Raw genomic sequence first — 24995 nt, 5'->3', positions numbered from 1 at the left:
CTTAGCCCTAGAGAGCAAAGGGGAGGCTAAGCCGACCGCTCCTGCCCTCTCCTTCACGTACTATGCGGCCCATGCCACAAGGACACTCTTTGGTTGCCCATCCAGCACAAACCTGGCACGAATTAGGGGTAAAAGGGCCTAAGGACTCCATCCTTGCCAGTTTTGAGGCAAAACAAGGTGATTTGAAGCTTCTGAAGAACTTTTAAAAAACCTGAAAAATCCAAGATGGTTGCCGCAGCAGCATTTTGGCACAAAAAACAGCTCAAAAACACTAACCAAAAATTGGGAAAACGTAAGGGAAGAGGCAGAAACCCCCCTGCATCCTGCCGCAGGTCCAAAGGCAGCTGGATCTGGGAGAAGAATTTATTGCCTCAAAACGGAGCACTCATCCAGCACTGAATCTTCAGATTGCCAGTCTGTCCGATGTCTGACTGAGCCTCACACCCCAGGAGACCCAACAGTGAGAAGGTGAAACGCAGCCAGCATCTTGTGAGACCCCTATGGATGCCCGACAGCCTGCGCTCAAGACCCTGTCATGCAGCAGGCGAGTAATGCTACAAGGGGAATAGACCCCGAGCTCCAAAAGGTTTCTCCAGGCTGGCCAACAGGTACCACAGAGGGACTAGCCTGTCTGCTTCTTCTCCACACAAGCAGAGCTGGACCCTTGAACTAGTGGAGCTCTTAGCACCAAAATCATTCAAAACACCATGAAAAAGTTAAAAAAAAAAAAAAAAAATTAAACAAAACAACGCAGATCAGAAAAACTCCCGACTCGCATTCAAAAGGAAAAACTGAATGAGGCGGGATTCAAAAGCTGGAGTGGATTCATTCTGCATGGTTTGCAAGCATCTATTGTACTAGAAGACAGATTAAATACAAAGTGGAAGCTATAAAAGCGCCTTTTTGTTCAAATTTGATCCTAGTACTTATACAAAACATAGTTTATGGTATATTGTATTTCTATACTTCCTTCACTGGACACAATCCAACCTAATGCAACTTTTCCTCAAGGGATGACCTATCAGTATATTTCTGACATGGGGGGTGCAAAGAAGCTACTGCTGTTATCAATCAGGTCCACTTATGTAGAATGAGGCAATGTGTGCTTAAGTGGCTTGCCCAAGGTCACACCTGAGGTGTGAGAGATAAAGTGACTTCACTAGACAGGAGCATCTGCCCACAGCAGAAGGGCTTGTATTTTACCTCAGCCTTCAAAAATAAACCAGAGTACCTCAGCTAGAATGAGCCTGCAGTCTGCTGCTAACTCTCCCCCATATCCTTAAAGAGAGTGAAGTCTTAGGTCATGAATTGCAGTCTATGTTAGAAGAGGAAGAACCATTCCACACTGTCCTACAAACTGAATCAAAAGGTCCCAAAAACTGAGAGAAGAGGGCATCAGACATCTGGCTGAAAAGCACAGACAGGAGCACAGGTATATTTTCTCTTTTCTTTTCAGACACAGACCTGTACACACATTTTGAAGACATATTTTGATGGACATTTAGAAAAAAAATAGCAATCTTTTGCTAGGACATTTGGTTCCAACCCCAACAGATGTGGCACGACTTCCAGTCTCTGTAGGGATCTCAGATGAGCAGCGATGGGGTCGGTTTCTTGCCGGGCCAGGCCTCCTTGGCATACTTCTTTTTCTTGGGCTCATTAACAGCCTCAGCATTGAATCCACTGGGGTTTGGAGCAGGGGTCATGCTGACCGGCAGCGGCACAACGGGCGTTAAGTCAACATCTGGGGCAAGGTTCGGGAAAGGCATGGGTAGCCCACCAATAAGCGCAGTCCCATGTGTACTGTGCACTTGGTTACTTGATTCGTTATGGGTAGGAGGTAGGCCACCATACAGTCCACCACTCATAGGAAAGTTCTGCATACGTCTTCCTACTGAGTCATCCAGGCCGAGGGAACCAGAGCTTTCCATTCGTTTTTTCTGCACAAGGAGCAAAAGCAAGAGTGTTAGACAGTCTTAAAAAAAACAACAACACTTACCTGAACATCACGTCAACAGCGGACATAACCAGCTGGTGATTCTTTTTTTCTGTTGTTTCTGATGATTATTTTAAATGTTTGTTTTGTATATTGTTTTATTTGATTGTGGATGTATTTATTGCAAACAAAATGGAAAAAAGAAGAATGGAGGAAAAACAACACAAAACAATATCCAATGTACCACTCCACTATCCTGCCAAGCTGTCACTCTCTGCCGGTGGAAGTAGAGCCTGTATATGCTCACCAATGATTTTTTTTTCGGCAGAGAGTGACAGCTTGGCAGGATAGTGGAGTGGTACATTGGATATTATTGTAAGCCACCTTGGTATTAGGTGGTTAATATTTTAAATAAAAAAAATACATACATACAACATTAACTTAGATTGCAAGCCAATTAGGAACAAAAAGTGCCTATATATAAAAAATGTAAACTGCTTTGGTTGTATCACAGAAAAAGAGTGGTATATCAAACGCAAGACACTTTACATTATATCCTTAATACAGTACTAGTCGTTACATTAATGGGTGCTAGAATAGATGTGTCTGTCTGTGTTTCTTTATCTCTCTCTCTCCTTTGCCGCTGTCTGTATCCTTCTGTCTCCCCCCTCCCTCCCTGAGCAAAGCTGTCTGCCCTCAGGACACACCTCCCCCCCAAAGCAGGCCCCTTTCCCTCTCCCTAACTGTCTCTCCATGGCCCTCTTCTGTCTTCCCCCCCCCCCGAGCAAAGCTGTCTGTCCCCAGCACACCTCCCCCCAAAGCAGCCCCCTTTCCCTCTCCCTATCCATGGCCCCTTCTGTCTCCCCCAGCACACCCCTCCCCCCAAAGCAGCCCCCTTTCCCTTTCCCCCTGGCTCCCGGTATTGATTCCCTTCTTACCCTCCCAACATACAGGCGTCTTCTGGCCTGCTCCTCTTCACCAAAGCAGCCTGCAATCGTGGTGGCCGGCTTTAGCGAACCTCGCAGGCTGCTCTCCAACTCGGTAGCACGTTCCCTCTGACGCGATCCCGTGCGTCAGAGGGAGCGTGCTACTTAAGCTGGAGAGCGGCCTGCGAGGTTCTTTAAAGCCAGCCACGATCGCAGGCTACTCTGAAGAGGAGGATCAGCGGCGGCAGCGGCAAGTGAGGGCGGGAGGTGACACGGCGACTCCTTCTGCACGGAGGTGGAGAGCGGCTTGCGAGGTTCGCTACAGTGGCTGGCGAACCTCAGTAGGCCGCTTTGAAGAGGAGCGGGAGGGAGGAGTCGCTGGTGTCTTCTGCACAGTCACGCGCAGGCACCGTGAGGACTGGCACAGAAGCACACCTCACGGCGCCACCACTCACAAATTTTCAAGAGCGCATGCGCCTCGGCCATTGACAAAATACTGTAATGAATAAATAGTAGGATTTTTCTTCTTTTCTTCTTTTAAGGATCTTTTTTTATGACACACATAGAGGGGGAGTAAGGAAAATAATTTCTACATAATATGTTATAATATATTATACAATATGTAATGTATGATTGAAAAATAATAGAAGGGTGGGGGGAGGGAGAGGGGATAAAATTTATTTAGAACATAATGTATTAGATATAAAAATGTTATTGAATATTCATCAATTGTATTCTAACATGTTGTACACTTTCTGTAAAATTTGAAAATTAAAAATATTATATTAAAGTAATAAAAGGGTGGGGGGAGGGTGAGGGGGAAAATTAAATTTAGATATATAATGTATTAGATATAAAAGTGATACTATGTATTTATCAATTGTATTTTAATATTTTGTACACTTTATGTAAAATTTGAAAATAAAAAATAATGGAAAAAAAAAAAAAAGAGCGCATGCGCCTCTAGCATTTTATTATTATTGATGAGGAGAATCATTGTTTACAGCAAGGTCTTTGAGAAAATGTCAGATCATTATTTCTCAAGTTTTTTTGGCTTTATTTTACTCTCTCAATCACAGCGAATATATAGTTGTGATCATGTGTACAAACCTCTGGCAGAATTTGTAAATGTGTACCATTTGTGGAAAATATGAGTGATCCTGCAAGACACAATTCTTTAATGGAAGATTACTGTAATTTTTCGCTCCTTAAGATGCATATTTTCCACCCCCAATGTAAATGTGTCTTTTATGAAGCAAAGATACAAATTAAGCCCGCTGCTGCTGCAACTTTTAACCCCCCTGCAGCCGCCACATCTTTTAAACACTCCCTGCCGCTGCCGCATTAAAAAAAAACCCAACAAAACCCGCCACTGCTGCATCTTTAAAACCCACCCGCCCGCTCGCTGCCATCATACCTGGTGGTCCAGTGTATTTCTCAGCCAGCAGCGCACAGGCCAGAAGCACAGGGATCAGGAGCAAGCCCTCTGCACTCCCGTCAGGGCCCGTGCCGATCTCCGAATGGCTGCAGTCAGCTCTTGCGAGACTTGCAAGAACTGACTGCAGCCATTCAGAGATCGGCGCGGGCACAGGCAGGAGCGCAAAGGGCTTGCTCCTGATCTCTGCGCTTCTGGCCTGTGTGTCTGCTGGCTGGGAAAAATTAGAGCCTTCTAAGGAGGGAGGAATTTAAAATAGGTATCGAAGAGATACAATTAAAGGTACGAGGGGTGGGGGGATGATTAAAAAAGGTACTAGGGTGGTACGTGGAAGGATGATTTAAGGTACTGAGGGGGGCACGTGTTGTATGGGGGGATAATTTAAGGTACAGGGGGGCAAATGGGGGATGATTTAAGGTACTGGGGGCACATGGGGGATGGTTTAAGGACATGGGATGATTTAAGGTACTGGGGGCATGTGGGGGTATGGGGTATGATTTAAGGTACTGGGGGGGTACGTGATAGATATGGGGCCTGCCTGCCTGCCATTAGGCCTGCCTGCCCGTCACTAGGCCACTAGGCCTGCCTGCTCTGTGCCCTGTGTTGGCCTACCATTAGACCACCAGAGGAGGGGGCAGGGTGCAGAGCTTGGCAGGGAGAATTTGGGTCAGGATGTTTTTTTTCTTGTTTTCCTCCTCTAAATCTAGGGTGCGTCTTATGGTCAGGAGGAGCAAAAAAATATGGTAGGTTCTAACCTGGATAATCTTTCAGCTCCTTCTCCTTCACCAGTGGAGTATAGTGCCTTCTTCAGTTTGTATCAGAGCAATTTATCTCCACTCTAACAAAAGAAAGCAGAAGAAGGGGCAAAGGGAACTTCCCTGAAAAAACCCTCAGTATATTTTTGTTCTGCTGGTTCGTTGGTACACCTATGTTAGTTCATACTAATTATTATTCTTATGAGTTACAGAGCAGAACAGAAATATACTGAGGGTTTTTTCGGAGAAGTTCCCTGTGCCCCTCCTTCTGCTTTCTTCTGTTACAGTGGAGATCAACTGCTTTGGTTCCAAAGGGGAAAAGGAATGCCAATTTACTGATGAGAGAGAGAGAGAGAATGAATGAACCAGACAAAGAGAAAGAAAAGAAATGTCATAGTTCAAAAAGTCAGATAAGAAATCCTTGTGTGTTCATAGTATCTAGCACAAAGGCCTGTGCAAAAAAGTGGGTCTTTCTTGTAGGACTCTGTATGAAGACTAACAGGAAGTATATTTCAGAAGGTTGGAGCAGTAAAGAAAGAGGTGCTTTAACAAGTGGATTCTACATGAGCCTAGAAAAGAGAGGGAATGGTCAAAACAAACATCATAGGCAGATTGCAGGGCTCTGGATAGGGTGTACAGAAAGGATACCCGTACGATAGGTTATTCATTTAAAAAGTCTTGTGCTTCTCCTGCCTGGCCCTTGAGATACTGATCAAGGAGGCAAGGGAAGAGGACAAGAGTTTCAGACACTGTTCAATAGCGATGTGTTAAGGACGAACTTAGAATTCACCTTCTCTGGATGAGGTGCAGGGAAGTGGGATGTTTAAATAAGGGAGGTTCATGCAACAGATCCCAACACCAGTTCCTAAAAGAGCCGAGTGTATAAAAAGCAACCTAAAAAAATTTCCAAAGTCAAAATATAAAATACTTTTTGAAGTTTGTGCCATTCTTTTAGAAATGGCACAGTCTACTTGGCATTCATAACACAGTGCTTCAAGCTACCACCATCTTACCATCAAAGCAAAAACAAACAAACCCCAAACTAAATAATATAAGACTCTGAGAGGGTCACAATTCGATTGCAAAAATTTGTGATTCTACATTACCTGTAGGTTTGCCCTGATATCAGCTCTAATGCCACAGATTGGCTAATTTAAAGGTCCAGTTGGCAGCCCTATCTAAAGGATAGTGCTTCTGCTGACCACTGGTCCCAAAGATCCTCTCTTAAAACAGGGTTGTTAAGGGCCTGATCCCAGTGATGATGTATCAAGTAACTAGGTATAAAGATCCTATGGCTGGAGACTCAGTTAGCACCTTTTCTGCATCCAGGCCTTGCCTCCTGTATGGAAGCCAGGGAATGGCGAGGCTACTCTGGGGCCTTTTTAGACTCTGGCTGCAGGTACCTGGCTATTACTGCTACCACTACCAGGATTAGACCTTCAACTACAGGGGAGTAGCCACAGATCAATTTGTTCAAAAAGAAAGCTGCCATAGGAGTCAACTTAGCCTCACTCACTCCACCAGATGAGTAAACAAATTTTAATTATATTACAGCATAAACATCATTTTTCCTACCTTTACTGGCACCAAAGCTGTCTGAATCATATTTCTGAACCGGCCAACAGATGGGTCCACATCCTCTGCAAAAAGGCAGCAAAGGTATACTTTGAATATGAAGAAATGTGCAATAAATGCTAACAGGCATCACCATATATGACACAAGGAGTTAAAACTCAAGGAGGAAGCCACTACTACTTTTTACATATCTAGTTTTCCCTAATTGATAACCTCTTCTCCTTTCAGTACTCATATCCCCCAGCTCCATGGACAGGCATCTCCTGCACCTACTCAGGAGCTCCTTCCATTAAAGACCCCAAATATCAAAACCATGAGCAGAAAAGAACAGGATGCATGGTTAAGTGTCAATTAAGTGGTCAATGACTCCAACAAGCAGCATAGTCATTAGTGGTGGAAAAGAAAACACCCCTTCAATCCATGGTAATACTGCAGCAAACATCTAGTAAGTAAGCAAGGGTCGTTTTCAAATTTGGATTATTATGTTATAAGGTGTTGTTTGGCCTTACTGCAAATTATCTAAAGGATCACTCTGAACTGGCTTTATCTAAACAATCTCAACACCTCATAACATATTTCACTTTCCCTTCTCTCAAGGAATGTCGATATAAAAATATTTTGATAAGTTACTTTTGTTTCAGGCAGCAGTCAGAGAGAAGGAATTTAGCCAGTCAATATCCAATGCTGTATCATAGAAACATTTCAGAAAACTCCTGAAAACTTATCTATTTGATAAATTTTTGTAATACAAGACTAGGATTTAACAATCTTTCATTCTGTTGTAATTCCTGAGATTGTCTCAGACTCTTAAGTTGTGAACCGCATAGAACTAAAATATGGTTATGCGATATACAAATAATAATGTAATGCAGGGATGTCCACACTTTTTGAGCTTGCGAGCTACTTTTAAAATGACCAAGTCAAAATAATCTACCAACAATAAAATTTTTAAAAACACAAAGCACACTGTACACAGAGAAAATGTTAATTATCATTTATATTCCGGGTTTTTTTCAAAGAGGTCAAGGCTGACTTTATGAAATGTCACCTCAGTAACAACTATACAAAAATAGACAAATAAACCCCCTCCCTTTTTACTAAACCGCGATAGCGGTTTTTAGCTCAGGAAGCTGCTCTCGATGCTCATAGGCTCCCTGTGCTAAAAACCGCTATTGCAGTTAAGTAAAAGGGAGCCTTAGTGTAAAATATAGACAGCAGATATAAATTCTCAAAACGGACACATTTTGATCACTAAACTGAAAATAAAATCATTTTTCCTACCTTTGTCGTCTGGTGATTTCATGAGTCTTTGGTTGCACTTTCTTCTTCTGACTGAGCATCAAAAATTTCTTCCCTTCTTTCAGCCTCCTGTATGCTTCCTCTCCTCCAGACCTCATTCCCTCCTCCAACTTTTTCTTCCTCTCTCCCTGCCACCTTCCTTTTTTTTCCTCTCTCCCTGCCCCCTTCCCTTTCTTTCTATCTGTCTTTATCGCTCCATGCCTTTCTTTTTTCTTTCTCTCTCCATGCCACTTTTCTTTCTGTCTTTCTCTCCATGCCTCCTTTCTTTCTCTCCATGCCCCCTTTCTTTCTTTCTCTCCATGCCCCCTTTCTTTCTTTCTGTCTCTCTCTCTCTCCATTCCCCTTTCTTTCTGTCTCTCTTTCTCTCTCCATGCCCCCTTTCTTTCTGTCTGTCTTTCTCTCTCCATGCCCCCTTTCTTTCTGTCTGTCTTTTTCTTTCCATGCCCCCTTTGTCTTTCTCTCTCCATGCCCCCTTTCCTTCTGTCTTTCTCTCTCTATGCCCTTTCTATGTGTCTCCCTGCCTGCCCCCTTTCTTTCTGTTTCCATTCTTTCTGTCTCCCTGCCTGCCCCCTTTCTTTGTATCTTCCTGCCCTCCCCAAAGCCATCACCACCGCTGCCAATTTCTGAGCTTTCCCTGCTTCCTGACGCCGTAAAGAGGACGCAGAAGCGCCGGGCCTACCAGCCTTCCTCTCCCTAGGTCAATTCTAACATCATAGAGGAAGTTCCGGGCCAGCCAGGCAGCGATTGGCTGGCCCGGAACTTCCTCTCCAACGTCAGAATTGACGTTGGGTGGGGAAGGCTGGTTGGCCTGGCGCTTCTGCGTCCTCTTTATGGCGTCGGGAAGGGCTCCGTGATCGACTCGTGTTGCCTTTGCGATCTACTGGTCGATCACGATTGACCTTTTGAGCACCCCTGTTTTAATGTAATGTAAGAATTTAAAATGGACTGTTGTGATTTTAGTGCTGAGTAAAGGAGCAAGCTCCAGGCTATTCCCAAAATCAGCTCTATAGTCAAAACGTAATCTTCTTAGCACTCTATACCCCACCCTCCAAGAGCTCAAACATCACTCTTTGCTTGATTATAAAGACACTGTAGAACTTGCAGAGTCCCCTTCACATTTGGGCCAAGACTCTGTGGGGTCTATTTCTCGTGTGCATCTGGTGTAAACAGGACTGGGGGTTAGCAGCACAAGTAAGGGGCAGGAGCTTGAATCTGCTCCACTTCGGAACATACCCTCAATCAACCACTGGGTTGTCTTTCTTTTTAAGTGGCAATACAATTTAGATAACTAGTGGTATTTTCATTTCATTATATACCATCTTTCCCAGAACATATCATGGTGATTTACTATCAATTTCAACCCCTTCCTTCCCCCTATCGCTTTCATTTATATTTTCTGGAGTTTTTAGGCATAGCAGAAACTACATCTATGCCTAAAGCTTCAGAAAATGTAAATTAATGGGATGGAGGGGAGGAAAGAGGTTGAAATTGATTGTAAATCACCATGATGTGTCCTGGGAAAGATGGTATATCAAGTAATGAGGTGGAAATGTCACTTGAGTTATCAAAAACGTGCTCCAAGGAAAGCTCAAAGGATGACGATTACTGGATCATGCTTTAAGAAGCATTTTTGTAGGGTATAAAACACAGTTACTTACTTGCAACAGGTGTTAACCGAGGACAGCTGGCAGATATGCTCACGTGTGGGTGACATCATCCACAGAGCTCAATAAAGTGTACTGTCACTCTAAAAATTTTTTAAAGTCTCAAGACTGCCTGTACCGCACATACACCGTTGCCTTCCTGCAGGACCGTAAATTCAGTATAAAAAGCTAAGAAGCCAACTAGGGAAGGAAGGAGGGTTTTAAGAATATCTGCCTGCTGTCCTCAGATAGCACCTGTTACAGATAAGTAACTGTGCTTTATCCTAGGACAAGCAGGCAGTATAGTCTCACATATGGGAAGTTGACATTTAAATGGAGAATAAGTTCCATAGAACTGCTTGGCCAAACAGACTATCCCGTCTGGAAAGATTCTCTAAACAGTAGCAGGATGTGAATGCATAAATTGAGGACCATGTAGGTGAGCTACTGAAGAAGCCAATGCTCAAACTTTATGCACAGTAACATGACCATCCAGTGTCAGCCTAGCCTAGGCATAGCAAAAGGAAACAGTCTGACAGCCAAAGTAAGATGATTCTCTTGGTGAAAGGAGCTCCCAGTCTGTTTGGATCAAATGAAAGGAATAGTTGAGTACATGTTCTATGAAGTTTGGAGTGATCCAAATAATATGCAAGAGCATATTTACAGTCCAATGTATGCTTCACCAGGGAGAGAATATGGTCTTAGAAAGAAGACAGGAAGAACTATAGATTGATTCAGATGAAATTCCAAGACAACTTTTAGAGGAACTTGGGATGTGTAAACCGTGCCAAGCTCCACAACATCCGTGGAGATGATGCGGTACATAAACTTAAGGTTTAGTTTAGTTTAGTGTGCAAAAAACCACCCTGTCAGAATGTTGTATAAGGTGGATCTAACACAAGTGCTTGAAGCTCAATGACTCAGCATGCCAATGTGATAGAGGAGAAATACCACTTTTCAAGTTAGAAACTTGAGAGATGTTGAACGTGGTTCAAACGGTGGTTTCATCAGAAAGGAAAGGATAACATTAAGATCCCAAGCAACTGGAGGAGGCATGATTGGTGGCTTTGTATGAAAAAAGCCTTTCATGAATCTGGACACTAAGGGATGTACAGATAATAGCTTTTTATCTAGAAGTGAATTAAAAGCTGTAATAGCACAGAGATGAACTCTGACTGAAGTAGTTTTGAGACCTAAGTTGGAAAGGTGAAGAAGATAGTCCAGAACCAATGGGAGAGGATAAGTGATTGGATCTAACGAGTTGAGGTTACAAGTGATTGGATCTAATGAGTTGAGATTACACCAGACTGAAACAATCCGTTTAAAGCGATGACAGCGTTGTATAGGTGGTTTTCTAGAAGTTTCAATGATAGCTGATACTGGTGCAGTGTGTGGAAGTATCTACTGATTGGGAGATAGATACCATGCTGTGAAGGCTAACGAACATAGATTGGGATGGGGTAGAGTTCTTTCTGTGTCAGCAAAGTTGGAAAGAGTTGAAGTGTGATGGGTTCCCTGACACTGTATTGCAGGAGGAGAGGGAGTCATGGTTGTTGCAGCCACCGAGATGCTAAAAGTATCATAGTAGCCTGTTCTTAGTGAAGTCTGAATAGAGTTTTCCAAAGAAGAGGGACTGGAGGGAAAGCATAAAGGAATTTTGAGGAGAACAAAAGCTTGGAAGCTTATGATCGTGGGACGACAAAAAGAGATCCACTTGTGGAGGGTCCCCAATCCTCGAATATCTGATGTAAACTATTGAACTGAGTGACCACTCGTGAGGTTGCAAGAGTCTGCTCAACTTGTCTGCTAATACGTTCTGTTTTCCTGTGAAATAAACCACTTTGAGAAATATGAGGGTAAATCAAAAAGTAAAGTCAAAATACTTTTAACAGCGTTAACAGAAGTAACTGAGCAATTGAACATATTACTTTTCCGCATAGTCCCCATGTAAGACGATGCATTTGTTTGTATTGTTCAACTAGAACCTGCATTCCTGCAGAGTTTTTTTGGCTGCTCCCGAAGCCAGGTTAGCAACACTTCCTTTAATCTAATTAGAATTTCTGAATCACACTTATCCAGTACAGGGCCAAGGCAATTTACAAGGTAAAAGGCCCATGCAGTGTCTTGGGGAAATAGTTACATCACATTATAGAGTTAAGGTTACATGGTCTAAAGAGACTGTCCAGAGAGTGCAGGACAGATTTACTATTATCAGGGCCAGACAGGCCAAGGGACGAGGAGATATAATATCATAAAGGAGAATTATATACAGTTGCAGGGAGAAGACAATTATGGGTTCACCACTGGACAAGGAGTATGCAAATAGGAAAGAGGCAAAGAAAGTTGTCAATTCCAGATTTGGAGAGTGGACAGAGTTACTGAGCTGAAACAAGTAGATTATCTGTTCTGGTGAGTTGCAGGAAAGTTTAAACAAGATTTGAGCATTTATGAGTAGCCAGCAAAGTATGCAGTAGTAAGCAAAGGTGGGGGTCATATTTTTATAAGCCAAAGATCAGTCTCATTGCAGTGTTCTGAATCATTTGGCCCTTGTATGTTCGAGATGAGGTTATACCTGCGTAGAATGAATTGCAGTAATCTAGTTGTGTTAGGACTAGTATTTGAACCAGAATTGCAAAGTGATTGTTGTAGATGATTTGATCAATTCATCATACTTTGTCTTTTGTTCTCCTAGTCACAGTGATGCACCCATGTCTTGTCACCAGTGATAATTTTCTCCAGAATACTTGAATCTTCTTCATACTGTCTTAAGAACTGGTCCACAACCTCCACATGCTGTTGCTTGTGCAGATCAATAAGCTGTTTGGGAGCCCATTGTGTGCAGAATTTCCTGTATCCCAAGTCATCATGCATTATGGCAAATGCAGATCCATAGCTGATATCCAAATTTAAAGCCAACTGAGACAGTTATTTGTCGGTCTTCTCTAATCAAGATATCCACCCTATCAATGTGTACGATGTTGATGGGTGACCAGAACAATCTTTGTCAGTTACACCTGTTCTTCCTGCTTTAAACCTTTTTACCCACACATAAACCTTTCATTGATTCATGGTGCTATGTCCATACTGAGTCAATATCCGTCAGTGAATTTCCACAGGTTTCATTCCCTCTGCGCAAAGAAAGTGCACTACTGCATGTTATTCTTCAATGATGCAATCTTGTAATGGAGCGTCCATGTTCCTGACCTCATGGCTGCCACACATTTAAAGGCTGAGCGCTGCACTGTATGTGGATGAACTATCCAACAGGCAACGTACAATTACATATATTGAATTTCACTAGTTCTGTTCTGGTTATTGCGTAATTTAACAATTACCTTTAATTTTTGATTTGCCCTCGTATGTTTCAAGGCATTGCCCAGGACCAGATTTGGATCACTTCTTGGGTGAGACCTCATGCTGCCTTGTTTGTTGACTTAGTATAAGGCTACATGATTGATTGTTTGAATGAGTATCACTTGATTGAGGAGGCAATTCTGGAATGTGCATAGAGCATTTCATAAAGTTCGGAGTTCAAGTAGATAGATATGGAAAGTTTTCTCGTGAGAACCCCAGCTGCCGTTTAGGCGAGTTCCCCAGCCGAGGATAGGAGCATCCGTAATTAATATCTTTTGATGTGGTGCAGTATGGAACAGAAGGCCTCTGGAGAGATTGGTCAATAAGAGCCAACACTGAAGGGACTGACGAAGGTCAAAGGTTACTTGTATCTTCTAGGACATTGTCTCTCAAACTTTTTTAGTTTGAGAACATTAAACGGCACATTAAACAGAGCAAATGGTTTTCATGGCACGTTATAGTTGAAATTATAAAATTGCAAAACCAACACAAAAAATTAAGTTTGAGAGTTATTTAATTACCTCCTCCTTTACAAAGCCGTGCTAGCGTTTTTAGCGCCAGCCAAGGCAGTAACAGCTTGGACACTCATAGGAATTCTCTGAGCATCGGAGCTGTTACCACAACAGCCGGTGCTAACTTTGTAAAGGAGGGGATTAAAGTTCTTTAAGCTATGAATGGATAATTGTAATAATGGTGAAACTAAAGCAGATAGAATAGAATTGCTAATCAACGTGATGGATGTGCTTGGTTTTGAGTGCAAATTAACTCAAAACGTGATAGTCAACAAGCAAACATTTCATCATCTACCATCTTCAGTGTTCTCTTTTTTTCAATTTAATTTCTGTCAGAGCAGAAAATTCAACTGTGCAAAGATAAGATCCAAACGGTAACAAAGCCTTGATTGCTTTTTGCTCATGTTAGGATAACTAACGCATATTTGAACTTAAAAAAATATATAATTATGTGACATTAGTTTTCAAGGACCAATCACATCAAAGAATGATGCTTGTCTGGAAGGTCCTATCCTTACACACACAGATGCTCATAACACTGACAGACTCTTGCATAGGTGATGTACATGTCACCTAGTCTAGTGTATACTTATGAAGGGAATGTTTAAAAATAGAGTAAAATTCTGGAATCACTTCTGTGCACACCACTGTGCCTTGGCACACAGTTTGAGAGAGACTATTCTAGGATAATGTTCTGCAGACACTTCAATTAATACAGAACACTGCAGCTAAACTTATCTTCGGTAAGAGTAAATTTGATCACGTAACCCCTCTGCTCAAGGAATTACATTGGTGAAGCTTGCTTGACTTACTGCCAAGAGAGGTACCAGTCTCTGGCTCTTTTCTTCTCTGCTTCACAAGGAGGAAGATCGATGTAAACTTTCTGGATTTCACAATTCAACAGGCATAGAGAGGAAACCCCTGGCAGCTGATAAAAAGCTGATAAGTCCTGCAAATTGGGAGCACATTCACACTGTGAACTATGTGGAGGACTACCTGGACTCCATTGAGTCTTTGCCTTTTGACCTGCTGAGAAATGTTTCCCTGATGAGGGAAACGGACGCTAAATATTAAGGTAAGTGGCTGCCCAGCTAGCTACTTTTTATCTTTCCAGGCTTATCTTTGCTCTCTGAAGTTGTAATTGCAAGTAGCTATGTCTCACGTTGGGTTTTTTTTGGGGGGGTTTTAGAGCAACTGAAATAATTTATTTTTCTGTTTTGTTGGTTTGGAAGATTTTTTGGGGCAGATACTGTATTTGTTCAGGAGCAGAATAGGGGTGGTCCTGCAAAATTCCAATTTCATGAGAGAAAATGGGGAGGAAGTTACATCAAGGAGAAACTCAGCAAAATGAAGGCCTTGGTGCAGGCTTCTGAAGATTCTTTTTCTCATGTGGCTAAAGCTCCTGAAGGTAAAATAGGCACAATGGGAGCTGGGGACAGTGCTTGGTACAGATGGCACTGGGAGCATTGGGTGCCGAAGCATTGGTGAGCTCAGTAACAAGGCACATCTCAAAGGGGACACCACTTGAAGAGTTGATCTCATCTTGGTGCGTCAACACTTTGGATGTGCCGATGGTGTAGATGCTTAAGATGACACTAATGTATGTTTGGATGGGAAAGAGTGTTTATGCTTCTTAGCCGATTCCCTCTATGGAGGCAATACTGACAACACTGATGTTGATCACGGTGTCGATGCCTGCACCAATACCGATGCTGCAGATGGTCTGTGGGTATCAGTCCACTGACATTCTTGATGCTCCCGAAGTCTCTCCAAAAAGTTACCTCTTCTGCAAATTTAGAACCGCATGAGCAAGAATCAGGTCGGTGGTGAGAACCCAGGCACTGGACATACCAGATGTGTGGATCATTAACCAAAATAGTCCTGTTAACCAAGTACACCGCTTGAAGCCACTGAAGACTTGGACATCAAGAGGACCACCATCGATGCAAAATCGAAGGTCGAGTAGATATAATACTGAAAAAAGCTCGATGCTCCTGGCCTGAAAACAGGTTGAGGTGAGCCCAAAGACTCAAAAAAAAAAAAAAAAAAAAAATCTGTAAAAATTCGCAACATTTTATCAAGGAAAAAAAACAAAAGAAAATATAGCAACTATAGTAAAATTCGAACAGGAAGGCACTACAAAAGTAGTTTGACATGCAGAAGAAAAAAATAAGCTATCAACTCCGCAAAAAAAACCTGAGAATCGATGGTCCCGCAAGCCAACATCAGGCAGTAAGGCACTGGTGTATGCATGGTACAAGCAGTCTTGAGACTTTCAAAATTTTTAAATTGACAGTAAACTTTAGCACTGTCTGTACTGGGCTCTGTGGATGATGTCACCCACATGTGATAATATACTGCCTGCTTGTTCTAGGATAAAAACTTTTATCTAATATGGCCTCATTTTAACAACTGAAAGGTCATGCAACTCCCAGATGATGAAAACAAAATAGGAGGTTTCCAACTCCTCCCTCGTCCACTTGCTCCCCCTCTCAACTCAAAGCAGGAAGGCTGCAGTAGCAGCAATAGCGATGGGATAACAGTGGCAGCAGTCAGGTTACAGCCTTGAACAAGTGTTAACTCACACACCTTAGTAATTCTGTATTATCATCTATACCTGTGCATTGATCTTTATGATGCCCAAATCATGCTAGATGATATTTTATTTGCTGAAATTATGCGACTAGGCTGTACCTTGTGTCCTCGCCTTCTCAACTCTGAAATGACCCTATCCAAGATTCCTCTAAAATTATGCAGTATCTAGGGAATAACTTATGTAATGTTATGTTGTAACACTATGAATGTAACTATATATTGTAAAACTATGATTGTAAGCTGTAACCTATTCTGAGCTCTTTGGGGAGGAAAAACCAAATAAATAATCCTGTAGGGGTTTCCAGTCTAACAGGAAACTTGCCCTTACAGGTCACATACTGACTGCCACTACTGAGCGCAGGTCAAAGGAAGGGCGAGTGGCCGTGTTCCTGTGACCATGCACTGAGGGACTCCTGGCTCTCAATTTGGGAACTGATGCCTTTTACAGAATCATAAAAAAGTGAATATCTCCTTCAAAACAGTATAAAATCATGAGGATTCCCTTTCATATTCACATTATTTACAACTAAACTATATAAATATATTGATACCGCTGCTTCCTAGAAGGTTCTCCACCAAAATCAAATCGGTTTTGGGAATGAACACCAGCATAAAAGGAGAAATCTCTCTGAGGACTATGAAGTAAGACAAGCACCAGCACGATAAAGCTCAACTGCAGCCATTGCTGGGAGTGAAATCCCACATTAAGAACAAACCGTGGAGGAGATGCAAGAGGTGTACGCATGGTTTTGGAGTCCTTTGTTCATCTGTAGACTTGCCCATTGAAGCTGAGCTTTATGTCATGTTAGTGCTGCATACCTGGATTAATGATTTCATCATCTTCACTGAAGGAGACACGCGAGTTTCTCCGTTTCCTCTTTGGCCTCTGGATGTCAAGGTTGCCCTCTTCTATTGTGAGAGTGGAAATTCTCTTGTTGTGGGCAGTATTAAACTCTGTCAAGTTCTAGAGAGTGTTCAGAAACCAAAAAGTCATCCATCAGTCAGGGCAGAAGATATTCTATAGGCCAGGGATCTCAAAGTCCCTCCCTTGAGGGCCGCAATCCAATCGGGTTTTCAGGATTTTCCCAATGAATATGCATTGAAATCCTGAAAACCCGACTAAATGCGGCCCTCAAGGAGGGACTTTGAGACCCCTGCTCTAGGCTTAGCCATGTTTTCAAAATTATTCTTCATTACCCTCCGGATGTTTTTTCCCTAAATGTATCTTTATCTTCTTAAAAAAACTGTAGTTCACCCTTCTTTCCTTTTGTATCGATAATTATTTGTACATATACATTGTACGTTTATGTGTATAAAATTGTTTTATTTGTGTCTCCTAATTTTAAACTGTTATACGCATTGAAATACTTGACATTGCGTGTACAACAAACTTTTAATAAACTTGAAACTATATGGCAGGATACAACCTTACTTCTCTACCTGAGAATCTCAGTTCATGAAGTGTTCTCTATGACTTAAAAGACTATACTGCATATAGGCTGAAGGAGAGCTGCTCTCACTTTCCACATACTCATTTTCAATTCATTTGACTTATAAATTTGCCTTTTTTGTAAACGCATGCGAAATTTAAAATTAAAACATTAATACATAAACCACCACACACACAATAAAAAAGGGATACATAATACAAAAATAAAAATGTTAAAATTAGATCTAGTGCAGTGGTCTCAAACTCGCGGCCCGCCAGGTACTATTTTGAGGCCCTCAGTATGTTTATCATAATCACAAAAGTAAAATAAAACAGTTTCTTGATCATATGTCTCTTTAGCTATAAATTATAATATTATTATTAAGACTTAGCCAAAAGGAAAGATTTATAAAATATAAAGAGTTTTACCTCATGTAAAATTGTCATTTCTTTAATAAGACATTAACTATTTTTTCTGAGGCCCTTCAAGTACCTACAAATCCAAAATGTGGCCCTGCAAAGGGTTTGAGTTTGAAACCACCGATCTATTGGATATAGAAAAAGAGAAATGTGATATTCAGGTTTTTTTAGAAACACAGAACATAGAACATGACGGCAGAAAAGGGCCACGGCCCATCTAGTCTGCCCACACTAATGGCCCACCCCCTAACTACCTCCATGAAGAGATCCCACATGCCAATCCCATCTTTTCTTAAAATCTGGCACGCTGCTTGCCTTATTATCTGATTTGTATTATGGATATAATTATCCTGTTTTCCTCTCTCTATTTTGTATCTTCATTAATATGGACTATTTTATTTCTTGATTTTCTTTGTATATTGTGCAAAGAAAAACAAATTTAAAAAAAAATGAGATTAGTCATGATTAAAACTAATTACTAAAACCAATTTCTAACAATTTCTGCATTAATTTTGCACACTGTCTTTGGCATAATATAAATAATACTAATAAGGAAATATGCATGTTGGATCAAAAAACTGAAACCTCTGAAATAGACAAAAGATTCAATGAATGAAATAAAAGTTTTGCTGAAACATTAAGAATTAATATAGGAGGAAACAACCTCAGTAGCCACTTGCATTAAATATATGGCCATAAGTTCACAGGCCACAGTTATTGATTGGTAAATTTTGCAATCAACTGTCAACAATACAACAAATTGAAAGATACACTTAAGAAGTTCAGAGATAATTAAAGTAATTTGCAAGATATGAAAAGGATTATGCTGATAATCATGTTTATCCTTGAATTTTTAAAGACAGTCCATGGCTAAGAAAGCTGGTTTTATGGAATCTTCACTGAGTAATTCTAGTTAAAGTGGCAGTGAAGGATTTGATTATTTTTTAGGATGACATGAAGCAGTGGCCTCCCAGGTACCATTTTGAGGCCCTCAGTATGTTTATCATAATCACAAAAGTAAAATAAAACAATTTCTTGATCATATGTCTCTTTAGCTATAAATGACAATATTATTATGAAGACTTAGCCAAAAGGAAAGATTTATAAACTATAAAGAGTTTTACCTCATGTAAAATTGTCATCTATAATAATAAAACGCTAAGCGCGCATGCGCACTCTTAACGCCGTGTTGCCTGATCTGTAGTTCCGTGGCCGGCAGAGTGCGCATGCGCACTTACCACGCATCTCTCTGTCTCACAGCGGGCTTGCCGGCTCCGGCCAGGCAATGTTCATTTTTTAGTTCAAAGCCCCCGCTGCAGCTCCTCTATCGAACCTCACCAGAGTCGGTGAAGACTTCCAACTCTGGCGGGGATCGAGAGAGGAGACGCAGCGTCGGCTTTGAACTAAAAAATGAACTTTGTCTGGCCAGAGCCGGCAAGCCCGCTGCGAGACAGAGAAATGGCATCTGAATATTAACAGCGACTCGGCAACGGGGGAGGGGGAAGAAACCTAAAGTAAGCCATGCTAGGGGTGGCTGCTGTGCCCTGTAAATCAGGGCAGTAGAAGGCCCCGAAGCAGCGTGTGTAGAGTGCTGCACATGCTGCTGGAATCGGCAGGTTTGTCGGGATCGCGGGAAGAGAAAGGGGAGGTAGGGGAAACGCTGCTGCTGCACAGGGAAGTGGTATGGGGGGAGGGAAATGGAGGGGGAGGGAATACTGCTGTGGCTGCTGCACAGGGAAGTGAAGGGAGAGAAATGCTACTGCATAGGAGGCAGGGAGAGAGGCAGATAGATAGAAAGACAGACAGCGGGAGGAAGGGAGACAGAAAGAAAAGAAGAAAGACACAGGGGCAGGCAGAGACACAGAAAGACAGACAGACAAAGGGGGGCCAGGGAGAGAGACAGACAGAAAGAAAGAAAGACAGCAGGAGGGAAAGAGAGAAACAGAAATAAAGACAGACAGACATATATTCTAGCACCCGTTAATGTAATGGGCTAAAATACTAGTTTCTTTAATAAGACATTAACTATTTTTTCTGAGGCCCTTCAAGTACCTACAAATCCAAAATGTGGCCCTGCAAAGGGTTTGAGTTTGAGACCACTGACAGAGGAAAAGGACATTAAAGATGCCAAACAATGCCGAGACTGTACCTGCAAACAAACACTTTCGCAGAAAAACAAGAGAAGGTAGTGGTTATAAATTTATCTACAAGGAAACTCGAAGTGGAAACCAAATTGCTATCCAAAGGGTTATCATTTGTTCCTTCAACAAGATTTGATTTTTTTCAGTTTCAAATAGACTTTGAAGTAATTTTTTTATCATTACAAATCAAGTTATTTTTTCAGGATAATGTCCACAATGAAGAGTTCACCACCTTGGCTCCAAAATCTAACTGATTCCACCCAGAGCCCGAATCTCGTTATCAATGTTTTTCGTTAATTTGTCCTGAAGGAAGTAAAGACTTGGGATCAAAGTTACATTAACAAAAAATATACTTCCCCTCAATATTCACGGGGGTTAAGCCAAAGCCAGCCCGCGAATAACTATAGGTCCAACTCTGACCCACCTCTGGCTCCCTTCCACCTCACAGACCCCTCCACAACCTACTTAGGGCCAAGGCTGACCCACCCCCGTCTTCCTCCCGCCTCTCAGACCTTTCCACAACTTACTTTTTAAAGCCTGGTGGTCTAACGATGAAACAGGGAAAGAGCAATCTTCGTTTGCTCCTACCCTGTGCAGATCCACAAACAAAAATGGTTGCCGTGAGTTCCCGCTGTAGTCTCGTGGCCTAAGTAAGTTGTAGAGTTTTTAAAAAGTAAGTCCGGGAGGGAAAAAACCCGCAAATCGAAGTTGCGAGTGCTGCTGAACCTGCGACTATTGAGGGGGGAAGTTTGAACAACAGTGAAAGGGAGGCATTGAAGAATTTAAGGGAATATATTACCATCATGATCAAGAAGGCTGTTAAAGGTAGAGCTGTGGTGATTTTGAATAAAGCAAACTATGTCTGGAGTGTATACAGACAACTTCAAGATAATCTAAGAACATAATAGCAGATTTCTAGACCACTTAGCCATTAGTTCAATGCTGTTAACAAAAGACTATGCTATGGGAAAATACAATATTAGTGAAATGCGATGAAATTTAGCTAGTCAGAAATTTAGAAAAAAAGAAAAGTCTTCAAAAGTTTTCTATAGTGCTTATAAGATATAGATCTGATCAATAATGGATGGAAATCTTTGTCGTGAGAAGCAGCCTGATAAGAAAAATGCTCACTTACAAGAAGATATCATAGTAATTTGAAGCATTTGGATTCAGCCTCCTGGGTAGTACCTCTCTCCTGTCCCTCCATTTCCCCTTCTCCTATGGGTCAGGCACCTCTCTCCCTTCCCTTCAACTCCACCAAACCCTTTGCAGGGCCACATTTTGGATTTGTAGGTACTTGAAGGGCCTCAGAAAAAATAGTTAATGTCTTATTAAAGAAATGACAATTTTGCATGAGGTAAAACTTTCCCATCTTCTGTAAATTCTTCTGTTGCTGTCCATTGGTATTTCCTACCATGGTCCAGCATTCATCCCTTTCTCATCTTTCGCCCCTGCCCACCAGCCCCATATTTCTCCTTCTGTTCTATCACCCCTCTCCAGCACATGCCACATCTCTCCCTCCATTCCCTTCACTACTATGTCCAACATTCCTCCCTCTTGCATCCCTTTCAATGTGTCCCACTGTTCCCTTTCCACTACATTTCTCCCTCATCTTTCTCTTCCTTATCATCTGTACCTCACTCCCTCCCTATGACCAAAAATTATCCTCTTTCTTCCATTCCCTGTGCGTACACAACCATCTCTTTCCTGCTCACTGACACACCCACTTCTCCCTTTCTATTCCCTCCCTCACCTCAGCATCTCTTTCCCTCCCTTCCTCTCTCCCAAATTTATACCTTCTTTGTCCAAAAATGCATTCCCTCCCCCACTTCAGCATCTACTTCTCTCCTTTCCTCCATCCTCTCTCCCAAGTTCATGCCTTCTGTGTCCAAAAACGCACTCCCTCCCACCCCTTCATTCGAGTACAGATAACAGCAGGGGTTGGAGGCAGCTCGAGCAGAGAGGCTCGTCTCATTTTCCTGCCTGCAGCACACCATATGTAGCCAACCCGGAAGTCTTCCCCCGAAGTCAGAGCTGTCATCGGAGGGAAGGCTTCGTGTCAGTCTGGCGGCAGCTGAGGTGTCAGGTGGGAGAGGGTAGATACTGGATGTAGGAGGTGAGAGGAGACAGACTGTAGATAGAAAGGGGGAGAGATCAGACACACTGGATGAAAGGGGAAAGATAACAGATAAGCTGGAATGCCTGGGGAGAGAGAAAAAGACAGATGATGCCTATGTGCTGAGCTCACTGCCTATGTGACAGAGACTGTTGCTGCTGATTGGTCGGGACTCGGGAGCTCAGCTCGGCGCCGGACCGGAAATTAGGTAGGCCTCGGGATAGGAACCCCAGATCAATCCCCGTGGGAGTTCAGTTGACCTAGGGGGATCCCCATTACCATGCAGACCTCTACTCTGGACCACCAAGGATTCCAGCGGCAAAGGAGGTACGGTGGCCAGGACAGGGAGGGGGGACAGGGTGCAGAGTCTGGCAGCTTGGCAGAGGCCTGCAATAAGTCTTGGAGGGAAGGAGTGGGGCCCGGGGGGGGGGGGGGGAGCATGGTCCGAATATAAATCAGGACTCCCATTAAAATCCTGGATTATATTTGAGTATATACAGTAATTGAAATGATCATGAATTCTATTATGAGACTTGCATGTGTATGTCATCAATGAAGCCCCACTCCATGCCATTACAATAACTGACAATTTAAAATTCACAACATGCTCTAAGAAGAATCACAAGCTCTGAGCAATGTGGCTAGTAATACTCACATCAAGCTCTGTCTCCTCCTCGGGAAGGCCCAGCAGCCCCTTCAGCTCATCATCTTCCCCTCCCATCTTCTCTTCTCCCTTCACAGCTGAAGGTAGTGTCTGTGGTTTTTCTCGAAGGGTATAAGCACGAGTAGAGGCACCAAAAGAAACCGTTGAGTCAATGGGAATTTGTTGGGGCTTGTGAGGTTCCAGGCGAATATGACCCAAAAAGGTGCCATGTGCTGAGTGGAAAGAAAGAATATGCTCAACTCTCAGAAAATGCTTCAGGTGGTCACAACCAAAGCTACGATACCAGGCTAAAAATTTTTTTATACTTAAATTTAGGGGGAAGGTTTTACTGCAAAAAAGAAAGCTAGCACTGCACATGTAAATGTGGATTCCTTCTGCTCCTGCTTGCAAAGAGAAGCTTGTTTCTCAAAGGACTGAACCATGGGGCAAAATTCATCCAGTAGTCAGACCTACTTTTTCCAGTTTGTATACTATGGAATGCACTTTTCTGAACTGGTGCCAAAATCCCAAAAGATCAATAAAGTTTTCTTGTAGTGGCTTCAGACACTTTCATACATAAATACAAAGATTCCAGTAACTATTTACTCTAGAAAGTTATTCCCCATCTCCACAAGCTTCTAAACCAATTCCATTATCCAATGCCATATTATATTGCTGGCTCATGCTTCAGCATATCCAAAAAACCAAAACTACCTTCTTCATTGCAAATAGTTCTAATTTTTAAAATACAATCATCCTTATAAGGATATGAGGAAGAAGAACCCTAGGTTTTGAACTTGGTCCTGTTAATAGAGAAAGATTACTGCAAGGTTGGAGGAAGGGAACTATAATTTTTTCACTCTCTCAATGCAGTCAACATTTGGAAGGGTTGCCCACCTTGCCCCTACCCTTCCAACTAGAAATAGAAGGAGCCTCCCCGCTTACACCAGATGGCACCATTCTTGCTCCATCTGGGCTCCAAACCACCATCTTTGAGTGTTTCTTGAGCCCACCCTATAATCCTCTCACTTACTGCTGTTGAGATCTATGAGGAAAACTCTCTTCAGATGTTTGTGGTAGACCAAAGCTGAGTGGACCCGTGAACAGGACTGATGATCAATTGTAAAATCGCACAAATCAGGATTCCTCCCAAAGAGATAATACTTCTTCTCATCAATGATCAGCTTCTACAACCAGAAACCAATTAAAGGAAGAGAATCATCACTTATTTATCAAAATCAAAAAGTTAATCATCAAACAAATGAAGACTTCCAAGCACACTGCTGCAGAGAAAACCACAGAAAACAGGAATTTAACAATACACATGTGAAAAATATCATAGAATCTGTAAGGTACTGGCCTGAAATAACAGCATGAATCAGTACAGCAGTTTTACCCCAAGCCCTAAATTAGGATGAATCAGATGCCAAGGCTGGCCCCTCGTATGGAAAATCATATTTACTAGCTGCAACTCTTTGAAAGTCAAGAAAAAGTATTTTGACACTTCTCTCCCTAGCTTCCAAAATTGAAGATAATTATCCTGGTACTCATATCTATTCAGATAGGAAAAAAAAATCCGCCTATTTTTTTAGGCACTGGCAGGCACCCAAACTCAGTAAAAGACGACGTTTAACAATGTTTTAATCAAGTTTCAAAGTACCCACCAGTGCCTAAAAATAAAAAATATATATATATATATATCAGGGCCAGAATTGTGCGATTCACAAGAAAGATAGGTGTCGGAAATGTAGGCCTAGAAAACCCTGGCTTACATTTCCAGCGCCTATCTTTCCCGGAGGCACGATTTCCTAGGCGTCACTGTGGCGTGATCGACAGATGCTGATATCGGCACCAGATAGAGAATCCGACCTTTTGTGTCCCAGCTTACAGGATTCAACAATATGAAAAGGTGTGCCTTTGAGTTATAACCCAGGGTGTCTCTCTGCACACTGAGCTTAAATCTCAGGGCTTGATTTTATATCGCACTCCTTAGTCCCAAGTATCACAGCATACCTCAGGTGTTCAGAAAAAAAAAAAAAAACAGAGGTACAGATACCTAGGTTAGTATCAAGTGCATCTATTTGATGATACCATGATAAAAATCATACTAAACTACTTCAAACCTTTCCTAGAAACTGTTATTTTGAGTAACAAAATCAGCTTTTACCGACAGTCACCTATGAACACTTAAGACACTGACATACAAAGAAATAGGA

At 42.1% G+C, this 24995-nt stretch overlaps 1 protein-coding gene and 1 non-coding gene across 2 annotated transcripts in view; both read right to left on the bottom strand.

Annotated features, from left to right (window-relative positions):
- Positions 1–1301: 1301 nt before the first annotated feature.
- Positions 1302–24995, bottom strand: part of PPP1R8 (protein phosphatase 1 regulatory subunit 8) — a 39594-nt gene continuing 15900 nt past the window's right edge. The window contains exons 3-7 of the mRNA XM_033953664.1: positions 23813–23966; positions 22792–23012; positions 16850–16994; positions 6628–6692; positions 1302–1940 (exon numbers count right to left, since the gene is read on the bottom strand). Coding sequence (XP_033809555.1) covers positions 1587–1940; positions 6628–6692; positions 16850–16994; positions 22792–23012; positions 23813–23966 — 939 coding nt within the window. The 3' untranslated portion in view covers positions 1302–1586. The remainder of the gene's footprint in view (positions 1941–6627; positions 6693–16849; positions 16995–22791; positions 23013–23812; positions 23967–24995) is intronic.
- On the bottom strand, positions 24687–24856 carry LOC117366243. Its single transcript, XR_004540520.1, has one exon.

The sequence above is a fragment of the Geotrypetes seraphini genome, chromosome 8, assembly GCF_902459505.1.
Source record: "Geotrypetes seraphini chromosome 8, aGeoSer1.1, whole genome shotgun sequence".
Classification (NCBI taxonomy): domain Eukaryota; kingdom Metazoa; phylum Chordata; class Amphibia; order Gymnophiona; family Dermophiidae; genus Geotrypetes; species Geotrypetes seraphini.
The sequence above is the reverse complement of the archived record's forward strand: the minus strand, read 5'-3'. Positions and strand labels throughout refer to the sequence as shown.